The 13725-nt window shown below is 26.4% G+C and overlaps 1 protein-coding gene across 2 annotated transcripts; it reads right to left on the bottom strand.

Annotated features, from left to right (window-relative positions):
- Nucleotides 1-1384: 1384 nt before the first annotated feature.
- On the bottom strand, nt 1385-11889 carry LOC112690175 (ubiquitin carboxyl-terminal hydrolase 32). 2 transcript variants are annotated; one of them, XM_025564121.1, is made up of 33 exons: nt 11583-11889; nt 11291-11479; nt 11045-11172; nt 10874-10979; nt 10688-10809; nt 10467-10626; nt 9860-10099; nt 9634-9768; nt 9443-9567; nt 9056-9229; nt 8853-8984; nt 8703-8794; nt 8381-8612; nt 8108-8297; nt 7862-8034; nt 7647-7803; nt 7263-7401; nt 7093-7198; nt 6858-7031; nt 5958-6132; nt 5346-5497; nt 5057-5264; nt 4386-4456; nt 4159-4323; nt 3786-3976; nt 3487-3694; nt 3243-3425; nt 2996-3162; nt 2849-2904; nt 2265-2449; nt 2106-2198; nt 1884-2036; nt 1385-1419 (listed from the first exon to the last, which is right to left on the bottom strand). In XM_025564121.1, exons 2-33 carry the CDS (start codon nt 11346-11348, stop codon nt 1399-1401), a joined length of 4671 nt encoding a protein of 1556 aa, XP_025419906.1. In that variant the 5' UTR covers nt 11349-11479; nt 11583-11889; the 3' UTR covers nt 1385-1398. The 2 variants fall into 2 exon arrangements, with proteins under 2 accessions (XP_025419906.1, XP_025419907.1); XM_025564122.1 differs by lacking the exon at nt 1385-1419 and having other exon boundaries at nt 1563-2036; nt 4392-4456.
- Nucleotides 11890-13725: the final 1836 nt, after the last annotated feature.

Below are 13725 nucleotides of genomic sequence, written 5' to 3'. Positions count from 1 at the left end.
TACAACAGTTCGTCAAATTGATACGCGTTGCATGTTCGCCGTTTTGTTACATAGTGTGGACGCGGCTTTACATGTCATTTCCATTTTTTTATTTATTATTGAAATAAACTTCAGTGTCGAATAATATCTCTTCAATTAGCTGCTGCTGTATATATTTATATTCGACCTACATTTAAGAAGAAGAGTAAAAGACAAAGCTATGGTGGACTACGCATTTATGCACACAATGGGCAGAAACTGGTGGAAATACTCTATTACACGGTTTAAGGACTCAAGAAATAAATGGACAGTTTCAAAATTTTATGAGAATGACGTCAACAGATTTTGATTTCCTAATTAATCTTATCAGACATAAAATTGCCAAAAAAGATAACAGGTTTAAGAAAACCTATATTAGTATAAGAAAGACTAGCTGTAACCCTTCGATTTCTAACGACTGGCGAATTATTCAAAACTGCCATCCCCTTGATTTTTAAATAAATATTTTCAAAAACCCCTGCACCTTCCTGGAGCCGTCCTATGTGTGGCATCTTCTTAATAATGAATTATTGAAGTTAACTACAAACCTAAAATGAATAAGTAGATCTTCTCTGGAGGTTCATATGTGATAAATGTATAATGTTACACAGCTATGTTCGTCAGAGCGTCCAAACATATTGTAACGTGATCGCCGGTTTGTTACAGAAGTATGATACAAGTACGTCGATTTGTTACACACGAACACTGTTCGCGAACTCATGTTTGCCGTTTTGTACACGCCTTAACATACTATTTGTATGAAATTACATGATATTTTTCAGAATTTTTATGTCACACCCAAACCAATTTTTTGTCTTTCATTGTTATTTCAATATTTTCATACATCTTTTACAAAGTTCATACAGATTGTATGAAAATTCTCCGAATTTATATTTAAAACATTGATTTTGAATTCTAAATTCACATACAACACAAGGGAATTAAATACATATGTTATAAAAACAAGCGACTTAATATATTTTTAGCTGGCTCTGGGTACCCAAACATTCTAATAAGTGTCCACGGCTATGATCTCTAGTATCAACTGTTTATTTAATACAAAATAATTAATTATATAATATATCTTTACTTTATGTATGACAAACAAGAATTTTTTAACATGCATTTTTCATTATTAATATTAAATAATAATATTTTAATACAAATGTCTCATTTTAGATTTAAAAACAACTACTAATAAAAATATTTTATTAGTAGTTATAAGAAATCTACTGTTTATAACAACTATGTAAATAGTTTAAATAAATAAAAATAGATAATATAATTATTTCAGTAACATAACATAAATAATATAACAAAAAATAATAATAATAATAAAATAATTATACATACTTATATGTTGTATATTGAATATAACATTTAAATGGGAGCACTACCAGACTAGAAACAATGTAAAGACACAAAGTTACAAGCAATAAAATAAAATAATATAATGATAATAATAATAGTAATATAAAATATTAATGATCATAATAATAACATTATACGAATTGTTCCAACATTTTTGATCTTATTTTTAAATATTTATTTATTTTAAGTAAATTATATTACTATTGCAATAGATTATATTATGGAATGCATTATTGGCAACATACAAACAAAAATGTGCAGACTGTGATTATGGTTGGTAACTATTTTTTTAATGGCAACACCAGCACATTTTACACGATCACTGCAAAATTACTAGATTGTTATGGCATTTCCATTTTTTTTCTTTTTTTATAAAATTTAGATAATAATAATAAAAATAACAGATGAAGCTCGTGTAAAAATATACCAATCAATAATTTACATTGGTTTATAAATGTATATAAGCTCAAATAAGATCACATCAGGGTACAAACTTTTTTTAAGTCAGAATCAAAATCATGATCTAAGTCTTTGACATCAACTGGGATACGCCCAGAAACATTGGGCATATACTGGTTATGACAAAGACCTTCACGTTCATAAAACAACATGTATGCTCCACTGGTGTCTATTTCACCAGTTACCTCCTAAAGTAAACATATAATTGAAATAATAAAATAATATTCTTATACAATAATAAATATTAAGAATATTACCTTGCAACTACTGTCATTGTAACAGTACCATTTACCATTTGGATTACATGCATAAGATACATAATGACCACCTCCAAGAATTCCAGAATGACACTGTTTAAAATACAAATAAAAAAAATTAAATAAAAAGTAATCGAATAAAAATATTTAATAACCTACCACAATAGCATATAAGTTATACTTCAAATCTAATGGGTTGAATTCACCAACTAGCTTATGCTGATGAAAATCTTGCAAAGCTTTATCATCTATTGGCGTTCGTAAGAGAGATGTTGATTCTAACCTTTTACGTTGAGAAACTTCTATCTCTTTCAAGCGGTTATTTACATTTAATAAACCGTCATCTGAATAAATTAAAATAAATTGATTCATAATTTATTAAATTATAGATACAATTATAGCATACAAATTTGCAAGGATTAGAAAATATAGTTTTTTTTTATATATATATACAACTATCAAATGTAAAAATATTTTAATTTTTTTTTTTTGTAATATTTTGTAAACAATTATCCAAATACCTTTTAGGTAAAATTAAGAATGATCATACTTAACTTTCGAAATAATTTCTTTTTTTAATATAACAACTTTTTACAACATAATTTAGTTATATCACCAAAAAAAATTATAAAGGGTTACACAAAATATTCTTAGTTATAGAACTTGAAAGAACATTTTCTCTTTCAACTTTTGGTTATTTTAATAAACTTAATAATTAATAAATTTTAATAGAATATTGTTACCTGAGGTTAAAGCTGACTTTTTTAAATCTTCTTTATTACTTGATAAATATTGTTCTCTAATAAAAAAATAGGGTATTTTATTTAGTATGCATCAAAATGGAAAATAAAATAAAAAATTACAAAATGTAATATTAGTTTTTGGTTTACTTTTGATTATCAGTTGTATCTTGCAACTCTTTATTTCTTAAAACAGTATGTTTTGGAACTGAAGCCAAATAATCTGTTGGGTCAAAATTTTTATAAGGAAATTTTACTACTTTATGTGATTTGACCCATTTTCCTTGAAGGTATTGAAAACGTTTAAGATGTACAATCTAAAATAAAAGAAGAAAAGTATATGTACTGTAAAAGAAAAATTGAAATAAGTTGATATATTATGAAATATATGACTTACCAGAATTGGAGGCAATCTCCAAATTTGTAATTTTTTAGAAGCTAATTGATGATCCTGACACGCAGAACAATAATACTTTTCAGCTTCACTGAGATGCTCTTCTTTGGTGAATGCAGCAAGACAAGATTCAAGACTTATTGGTTCAGTGTGCGAACACTGAGACTCACCAACACATTCATGTTCCTTTTGAATATTTTTTCAAATGTTAAGAATGTAAACTAAATTAAAATAAATTATAACTCACAGACTCTTGAGAGGTTTGATATCGTAAATGTAGAGCTGTTGGATCCCAATCTATTGCAATATGATTTGCAGCAAAAGTAAAATAAGCATCCGAGCATAAAATTGAACAACCTCGACAAAATCTATACCACGGGCACCATGAACAAAGAGTACCTTCTCTATTAACAGCTTTCAAAACAAAAGGAAATTCATAGCCAAGACTATCATCACTAAATCAAATAATACAAAAGGAATATTATATTCATACTTATATATTTAATAATCTTTAATTTTAAGCTACAATAATTATTTCATAATTACCAATCCATAGCATGATTAGGTACAGTAGATTCTGAAGGTGGTAATGGTGATACCAACCTAGCTACTTGTAACCATACTGCTTGATAAAGATCTTGATTTGTAGTAGATTCATTACATGGTAAAATAATTGGTAAGCCGAATATACTAGGTTTACTCTTATGAGCAGATATAAAATATACATCTTGTCTAATCTAAAATATGTAGATATTAAAATTAAATAATAACTAAAAAAAAAAATATTACTTATTGCACATATACTATTTTGAAAATTATTAAAGTTTTTTTAGTTACTAAGGTGCTTATAAATTTAAAGTTAGTTAAAAAATGAAATTTAAAATTTAGAAAAAAAATATAATATTCTTATACGAATTACCATTTTCCTATGTAATGCTACTACATAATTTGGAGTTTGATGAATTACATCACCGCTATCAGTCAAACTAAAACTACTAGCACTACAGTTTCCACTATCACCCATTGCAGAATTAATGGGTTCTTCTAAATTTATTTCAGTGTCCATTTGAGATCCTCCAACACTCTAAGAATAAATATAACATAAATATTATAATTTAAATACTAAAATAAACATAACAAATATACAGTTACATCGGTGTTATCAGTTGTCGATAAGTCTTCATTCAAGCTATTAGTTCGGTTACCATTTGATTGAGCTAAAAATTATATAATTATATAATATTATTTGAGGTATCAATAACAATAGTTTCTAATATATTTTGCTTAGAAACATTTTAATTTTATCATATTTAAACAAAAATACCATAATAAAGAAATTATTTTTTAATAATCTAAATCAGCGATTCCCTAACTTTTTTTTCCGTGGTGTCTTTTTTTAACACAATTTAGCCACGGTGCCACGGCTGTGAATAATATTAAAGAGAGAACCAAAAAAAATCTATTGATAACCGATTTTTTTTTGATAAAATTTAACTTAATTATAAATTAATGCATTTTTAAACTTAAAAAATAGATAAGTAAAAATTATTGTTATTATGATTATAATTATTATACAAAAATATTATAAGGTTAAAATGAGAATATCTGATTATATAATAGAAAATATTACATTATTTTCTTTAAAGTTCGTACAAAAACAATAAGGAAAAACAATTTTATACATTTTAAACTATTTGTTATGAACCCTAGACCACGGTGCACTTAAAAAGTGGTTGTGGTACCCCTAGGGCACCGCGGTGCATAGTTTGGAACCGCTGATTTAAATTATCCATATAAAATATATCATAAAGACTTACTAAGAATATTTCCTGGTCTAACAGTTCGTTGTATAGTAGTAAATGTTTGTGCAGCATCTCTTTGAGAATTAGATTTAGTTGAAGAAATTGACAAACGTTCTTCATCACCAGATACTTCTGAGCCCGGCCCCACTGACGTAGGTGGAGGCAACTCATATGCATACAATAGACTTCCAGGCTTCACTTTTTGTTCATCGACAATGATGTTCTAAAGATGCATAATTATTAAAATATTTTAATCTTATAAAATAACGTAAAAAAACTGATAAGAATAATTGTAGTGGCTAACTTTAATTTGAGCTCCAATTATTTCTGCAAGTTTTAAATTATTAGCAGATATTCCACTTAACATTGAAAGTTTAGATTTTACAACTGAATGTTTGTCATCAGCATTCATTCTTAAACCATATTTCACAGGAACTGTGCCATCCAGTTTAATCACTAATTTTAAATAATAATATTAAATTATTTTTTAGTCTTATTTTAGTATATTGTAATGTAATTTGGAACATTATGAGCAATAATAAATTAGAAGTTTTAAATTACAAAAATAAATTACTATTATAACAGGTTCCTTTATAATTCTTATTTAATTTTTCATCTTCTGGTAGGTACGGAAAATATACATGTTATAATAACAATTTTTTAAGTTGAAATATGAGAGAGAATTTCTACAATATTTTGGTTTTATCCAAAATTTAATTTTTTTTTTATTTTTAAGAGCAATTTTTTTTTTTTAATTTACATTACATTATATTATGTAAAAAAAAATAATTATTATCGAGGAAAACTGAACTTTGTACGATGTTGTTGAGTTTAAATTAAAAACTTTTATTTTAAAGCCATTTAAAACTTTTATTAAAACTAAAATATATATCTTAATAATACAAAAAAATATTACCTATAACTTGAAGACAGACATATGATTCCATCGGTAGAGGTAAAGATAAATAATTAAATGGATCAAATCTAACAGATTCATGACCACATTCTTTACATGTAACTTTAGACTTCAATTGACCATGAAATAAATCTACTATAATTGATTTATTTCTAACAATATGATTTTCCCAGGCCTAAAAATATTTTAATTATTTAATTAATTAGAATAACTATCAATAAGATGATAAAAAACAGAACAATATACAGTCAGTTCTCAGTAAAATGAAATTCAAGAAATCAAGAAAAAAGTTTGGTGTAACGAAAGTTTGTTATATCAAGAGCATAAACCAATAAAATTTGTTTTAACAAGATTCAAAAGAAAATTCAAAATTTAAATTGATACACTACAAATACGTATTCATTTTCATTTAATAATACATATATATATATATATATATATATTTATATAGATATAAATATTTACTAGACTATAAATATAAATACACAGTTAAATATAGATAATAAAAATTAATACATACAAATATTAAATAACACACTGTTGTGCATATTATATCTCTGTAGATAGTTTAAGAGGGCGCAGAGACTTAATTTTGTTTCCTTTAAAGGTTATATAATGTTTAGAGCTATTTTTCAACTAGAATATTATTTTATCTCATGATAATAACCAAAAAAAACTTTGTAATAACAAGCTATTTATTTTTAATTTATATTTCTTGTAATCATTATACACTAGCAGATATGTATATTATATTTTATAAAAAATTTGGAATATCAGGCTCCAAAATGATAAAAATTTGTTACATTGAAAGAGTTTTGGTCAAAAAAACTTTGTTGTATGACGAGTTGACTATACTTCAATTAATAATTAAAAATTAAAAATAATAATTTAAAAACCAACCTCTTCTGCAACAGTTACATCAGGTCTTCCTTCACTATCTGTTAACTCAGAATATGGCTTTCCATGAACTCGATTCAGATCTTCATGTAAACCATCTAATAAAAAGGCCAACAATTCTTGGGAGTCATGTTGTTGAAAACCATTAAATCGCGGTGCATACTTTCCAATCGTCCACTGAAAACATTAATGTTAAATTAAAATTATTTTACTAGCAATATATTAATTTGTAACATACTCTTAATTTAAGCGGTGCTATAGTTTTAGCAGTTCCTCTCCAAATTTCATGAATTAGATCACCATAACGTTTAGCTATACATCCTTTCATCCCTAATGGGTTAGACCTAAAAATATTAGATCAAATGAAAAAGTCATTTTTACCACATTTTAAAGATAAGAAATACATACCGATTAAGTTCATATAAATGCATATCATTGATAAAATATTGTGTGAGAAGTCTAGTATTACTAACACATTGTAATGCAGCATTCATAAAACAAGTGTTTCCTAAATTGTTTAGACCAGTAGCTCCTTTTTCAGCAGGCACTGTGCAAAGTATTTGAAACAAATAATAATATTAGTTTTATTATTATTGTTTTTTCTAAATTAACATTTTAAATCATATTAGTTTATATTCAATCAATTAATAATTATGAGATATAAAATAATTAATTTATAGTAAATCCTGCAATATTTTTTTTTTATATAACGAAATATGTCTTAAATTTTACTATTAATTATTAATATTACATTGAAGGTATGTACTATCAAAACAATTTTCAATAACTTACATTGTTTGCATTTATCCCCAGAATTAACAGAAAGAGAACTAATTTCTTCAGGCCAAGTTAAATCTTTGTTTCTTATTTCCATTATTATTTGATCTTCATCACAAACACCTAATTCTTCAAGTGTTTGATCTTCATCTTCAATTAATACCATATTGTTCTATGTAGATAGAATAAATTAATAAAAACTAATTATTTTATCAAATAAATATTCAAACCTCATCATGAAAATGCCAAAGTCTCATATCTTCTGCTTTTAACTTAAGTCTAGTACAAAGAAAATCATAAACATGTTTAACAGTTGATAACTTGCTGAAAGATGCCGTGTATGCAAGGTATCGCCGTGGCATAGAATTTACTAAATTTGATACATAATTATAACCAGTTGAACCTTTATAAGACAAACATTTTAAATTTATTAGTTACAAAATAAAAATAAATATTAGCATATAAGTTAATTTTACTTAATGCCGCTGCACCATATCCTCCAACTAATCCAGACCATGATCCTGCGTTAGGTGTAGGTGTCCTAGTAACATTAGTAATGGGACCAGTACCATTATTTAAAGTACCATTATGATGTTTTAACAATCTTAAAGTTAATGGATAAAGTTCTAATTCAGTTTCACCTGAACCTCTATTAGACTGAATAACCTACACAAATATACATAATTAATAGTTATAAATAAAATTATAGTTATATTTTAGAAATAATTTATAATTGATATCTAGTTTACCTGTCTAGGAAGTGCAGGTGAACCTCTATACCATTGTACAAGTGCTTTCCATAAAGAGTTTGGAACTAACTGAAAATCTCTACCACGCAGCAGCATATTTCGTTTTAGTTGACCTCCTTCACCTGTTAATGATGTAACTTTTGTTGCTGACACAGATACAAGTCCAGAATTGTTTATTGGACCAGGTTTACTTAGACTAACTTTTCTACTCATAATAGGAGATTGTGTTGGACTAAAATAATTTATAATAAATAACAGTAAATAAAATGGATATAATTTACAAATATTAATTTATTATAAGAATAAAATATAAATTTCTTACGATTCTTGTAAAGACGAATAAGAAGTTATTGAACCAACCCTTCGATGACCACCTGTACTTGGATCTAGAGGAGTTATTCCAGTGACAACCACCTAAAATAATAAAATATAAAATTATATTTGTTTATTTTATTAAAAAATGTATCCATACAGTAGGGTTATCAAGAGCGATACTATTTTCAAGAGACAATTGAGATTTTTTTGATGTAAGTTTGAAACTTGAAGTTTTTGAAAATGAACTAGTACCATCAAAAGAACAATAACTAGACATTTCACAACCGTTCTGAAATCCATAATATTTAGTTTATAACAAAATTATTACATTACATTTTTTTTTTTTTTACACAGTCTTACTTTAAAAGAATTTGAAACATAATCATTCCAATTTCGCCACCAATCCATTGAAATTAAATACCAAAGTTGACCAACAGCCAAACCTCTTCGTTCTTCACGGTCTAACCAGCCCTTGACAATTTCTCCTTCTTCAGCACGTGATACAGGTCTCAAACCAAACACTATATGGCAAACCTATGTCAAAATATTTTTTGTAAAACAAATGTAAAGAAATTTATAATAATTATACATTATACAAATTAAAATTGTATTGAATATTAAAATTATGAATAAAATAGTTTCTATAAAAAGTATACTGGTTCTATTTAAGTACTGAAAATGATTTATTAAATACTTAATAGAAGTCATAAAAAAACCACATAACTAATGAGAATAAAAAAGATTTACTTGAAAAATTAAATTCAAAAAATCCATTGGTAGTGAATTATGAACAGTCCACATCAAATATTCTCCAATTGCAAGACCTCTATCAGTAGAACGTTTAATTAAATCAAATACAATAATTTCTTTTACTAAAAAATTCAAACAAAAAATATTATAATCATAAAGTAACAAGTAAAATTAATTACAAATAATACCTGATTCATCAGTAGCTGCTTTATTCTGAGTGACTACATTATCTTCACATATGAAAAGCATAACATCAACCATTTTAGAAATTTCCTCTTTTGATAAAAAACCATCTTGGTCAGTATCAAATACTTTGAAGCAAACTAAAAAGTATTAGCTTATTAAAACAAAATCTCTAAAAATTTGTTTAAAAAAGTAAGAAAAAAAATTCATTGTAACATTATAACAATTTACATTTTTGACGCTCAGTTAAAGGTCCCCTACAAGCAGCTGAAATCCCGCAAGCCATTTCTTTGAAATCAATATGACCATCCATGTTCTCATCAAAAGCAGCAAACAAACCAGAACAAACATTCAATGGCATAGGAGGACTTATCAAAGGAATTAATGTTTTTAAATCCAATTTTCCAGATGAAGATTCTCCTTTTAATGACCAATAACATTTTTCTAATTCAATGATATCCGTTTCTTCCACTAAAATAAATATAATGTTTCATCATAAATCTGGTTATATTACATTATTAAAAAAAAAAAAAAAAAAAAATGCATAAATTGTTTTAAGCATTAATAATTTTTATTTAACTTTTAGTTTTTTTTCAATATGGTTAACAATTTTTTAATAAAGAGAATAATAAAATTGTAGGATTAATACTATTTTTAAATATATAGAATACATATTTTAACTGTTATATTTAATTCAAAAATTAAAAATAAAGAACAAAATATATAGTTTAAAAATTAAATAAATTTAGCAAATCATTAATGTTCAAGATTTAGAATCTATACATTTAATAATTCTTAGGATCAATATTTATTTGTACAAAACACATAGAATACTAACAGTGAGTTACTCCAGCAAGTGTTTGATAAAAAGTTGGCATTTCTAACTCATTACTCAGGGAAACAGAACATGGTTTAGATAGTAACCAACGAGTTAAAGATGTCGCATCAGGGTGTTGAGTTATCCAGGATCTGAATTCATCATAATTAACACGTTCTTGCTAAAAGTTTAATGTTGTCATTAAGTAAATACTCAGAGAATGTAAGATAAATTTAACTTACTTCTGAAAATAAAAACTTAACATGTTCTGATACAAACATACATTCAGATCCTTGTATAAGTCTTTGAAATTCTTCTCGTAAAATTACATTTTCACTTTCATTAGCATATAAATTAAATAAAACTGAAAATATTAATTTATTTCAAGGATTAGTTAGAAATGATTTTTAATTGTTACTTTGACTTACATTTGTATTTTTCTTCATTAGTACCTAGAGTCAAAAGTACCAACCCACAAACAAGATCTTTGAATATGATGCCTTTAGATGTACCCCCACAGGCTGAATAAACATACTGTAAAATATTGATTATTATTATTAATTGAAATATAAACAGATAATTTATATTAAAAAACATACATCTGCTATTGACAATGGAACTCCATCACCAAGAACTTCTTTAATGAATGAATGCTTAGTAATAGCTCCATTCACTGGTGACAGTCTTTTAAACGCTTCTCTCAGTCTTTTGAGTTCCAAATCACTGACTAAATATACCAAAACATAAACAATGAAAAAATAAATAAATAAGTAAATAAGTGAATAAGTACTTAGAAACTATAATAATCATGTTCAAAATTGTTCAAAATAATGTTTACGCCATACTTCTTTTAACTGCATCCTCATAAGTTATGCAGCTCGGTTTCGAATCTTTAGCTCCCATGATGCAAAATCACTGCCCAGATAAGTAGCAGTACATCAACCAATCTTTTGGCGCGAGCATTTCACATCAAACATTTTCTCATAGATATATGTTGGATGAAAATAAAAATCACAAATTCGCAATGAATGAAACTGATAAAAAAAAAAAAAAAAAAACGCCATATATTATCCGCCATTGCTAAAAGTGATAAAAATGAAACAAGTCAATAATTTTTTTTATTTAAATTCAACTAACTGGAATTATTATGTGCTATTGCTTTCAATTGATTAACATAAGACGTAGAAAATCACGCAATTACATCGTAGTGCTCGAGTAAAAAATCGTTTCGACAGACAAAATTATTGTCTTATTATTATTGTTGTTGTTGTTTATTATTGCTATTGATAATTTTCGTCGTATTCTAGTGACGGATGGTCAACGATATGAGTGAATGAGTACACCACGGTTAAAGTCCACGAACGGACAAAAAGAAAAATTAATAAAGACTAAAAATATAGATCTCAACGAGGGTGAAAAGCGTACTAATATTTTAGTAGATAACAAAATTTCATGGCCAAATTATAAAAGACATGCTCGCAAGATAATGTACCCACGTCATGAACGATACGGTGGGGCGTAGATTATAATATATAAATAAATCATGGAGAAAACGATACACCTATGCACATAGATTATATAACAATTATTATTATTATTATTATCATTATTATTGTTATTATTATTACTATTATAATTATTATTATTATTATTATTATTATTATTATTATTATTATTATTATTCTTAGTAATAATATCGTTCAACAGATAACACTTTTAAGACAACTATTAAAACACGACATAAAGTGGAAATATTTTTTATGTACATCGATCAATGCTTATATCATACACACGATCTATATATTTAATAAATAGTAATTATTTTAAATTGTAATCGATGTGGACCTTGTAACATGACATGGAATATATTATGTAAGGTTGTTGTAATAAATTATAATGCACACGAAAAGCATAATATAATCATAGTTAAGTTTAATATAATATGTCATATAATTAATGTTGTCTCGATCGTTCGTATTTTTTTCTCATGCCACGTACTGGTCTAGTGTTCTATAATATTATTATGCTCAAATTTCAGTTAGCTGGAGTCCAGTCACTCATTTATCTGTTTATTAAAAATAATTGATCATCTCACGAAACAAGGTTTTAAGTTTTCTTATTTGATATAATGTTTACGTCAAAGGCAAATTAAATTAAAAAAAAAAGTTCTTATAAAGCACTGATCCACCCATTACAATATTCTTATTATAACTTCAGGTAAATAGGCTAGTATATTTTCTCTGTGAATTGCTTAATGAATTGCGTTCCATAAATAAAATATTAATACACAGCTAGATGAATTGCGGCCGTGGCATTTTTTTTCATGTAGGGTATTGCATCCCCTCTAATCGTTCTAAACAATACAAATCAAAATATCTGGGATGAATTTCCATCATATCAATCATATTAAGGGCACAGCCTCGTCCCCTCGAAGAATATCATACAGAGATACTCATAGGTGGACATTTGGTTGAATTTTTGGGGGGGGGGGGCTATAATAATTCAATATAAAATAATCTGTAGGAACTTCGCCTCCACACCCCTTCCCATACACAAGTAAAACTTATTTTTATTAAAAATATAGAAATGTTTAAATTATGTTAAAAAAAAACACTAAATAACGTATATTTAAAAATAATTAATATTTTATTTTCAGGACAAATATCTATTTGTATCAGCAAAGATATTCAAAATATCATCGCTTTTTATATTTTTCTATATATTATTTTCAATATATAGTATTGAAAGATCGTTGAACCCATCTTGAACCCACGATATCCTTAGCCATGTTTTTATTTTTTTCGATGAACTGAAACTTCTTTCGCAAGTAGCTGAACTAATTGGTATTGTTAATGCTATTGTAAATAGTTTTTATTATTTATTATTTTGCGATTTTCAAAAAAACGAACAGACAATTATAAAAACAACGAATAACATTTCTAACAAATTTTCGATTTTGGGGGGGGGGGCTATTAAAATATAAGGAGGCTAAGCTTCCTCCCCTCTCCGATGTTCGTCTATGGAGATACCGGAGATGATGATCAGAGCTTACAGTTTTTGCGAATGTTTTAGAGGTTTCCTCTGTCCAATTCCATAAGTATACCAAAACGATTAAAAAAAGATCCTGATTCAAACGATTAGTCATTAAAAGTACAATATCATTAGATATCTATAGTGTGTCCATTAGTATTATATAATAGATTCTAATAAGTAAGTCGTGGTCTCTAGATACCACCCATACCTGAAATAGTTCAGCAATTTAATAAATAATTTTGTAGTG

This window comes from Sipha flava, unplaced genomic scaffold (assembly GCF_003268045.1).
Source record: "Sipha flava isolate LNK unplaced genomic scaffold, YSA_version1 492_pilon_pilon, whole genome shotgun sequence".
Taxonomy (NCBI): domain Eukaryota; kingdom Metazoa; phylum Arthropoda; class Insecta; order Hemiptera; family Aphididae; genus Sipha; species Sipha flava.
The sequence above is the reverse complement of the archived record's forward strand: the minus strand, read 5'-3'. Positions and strand labels throughout refer to the sequence as shown.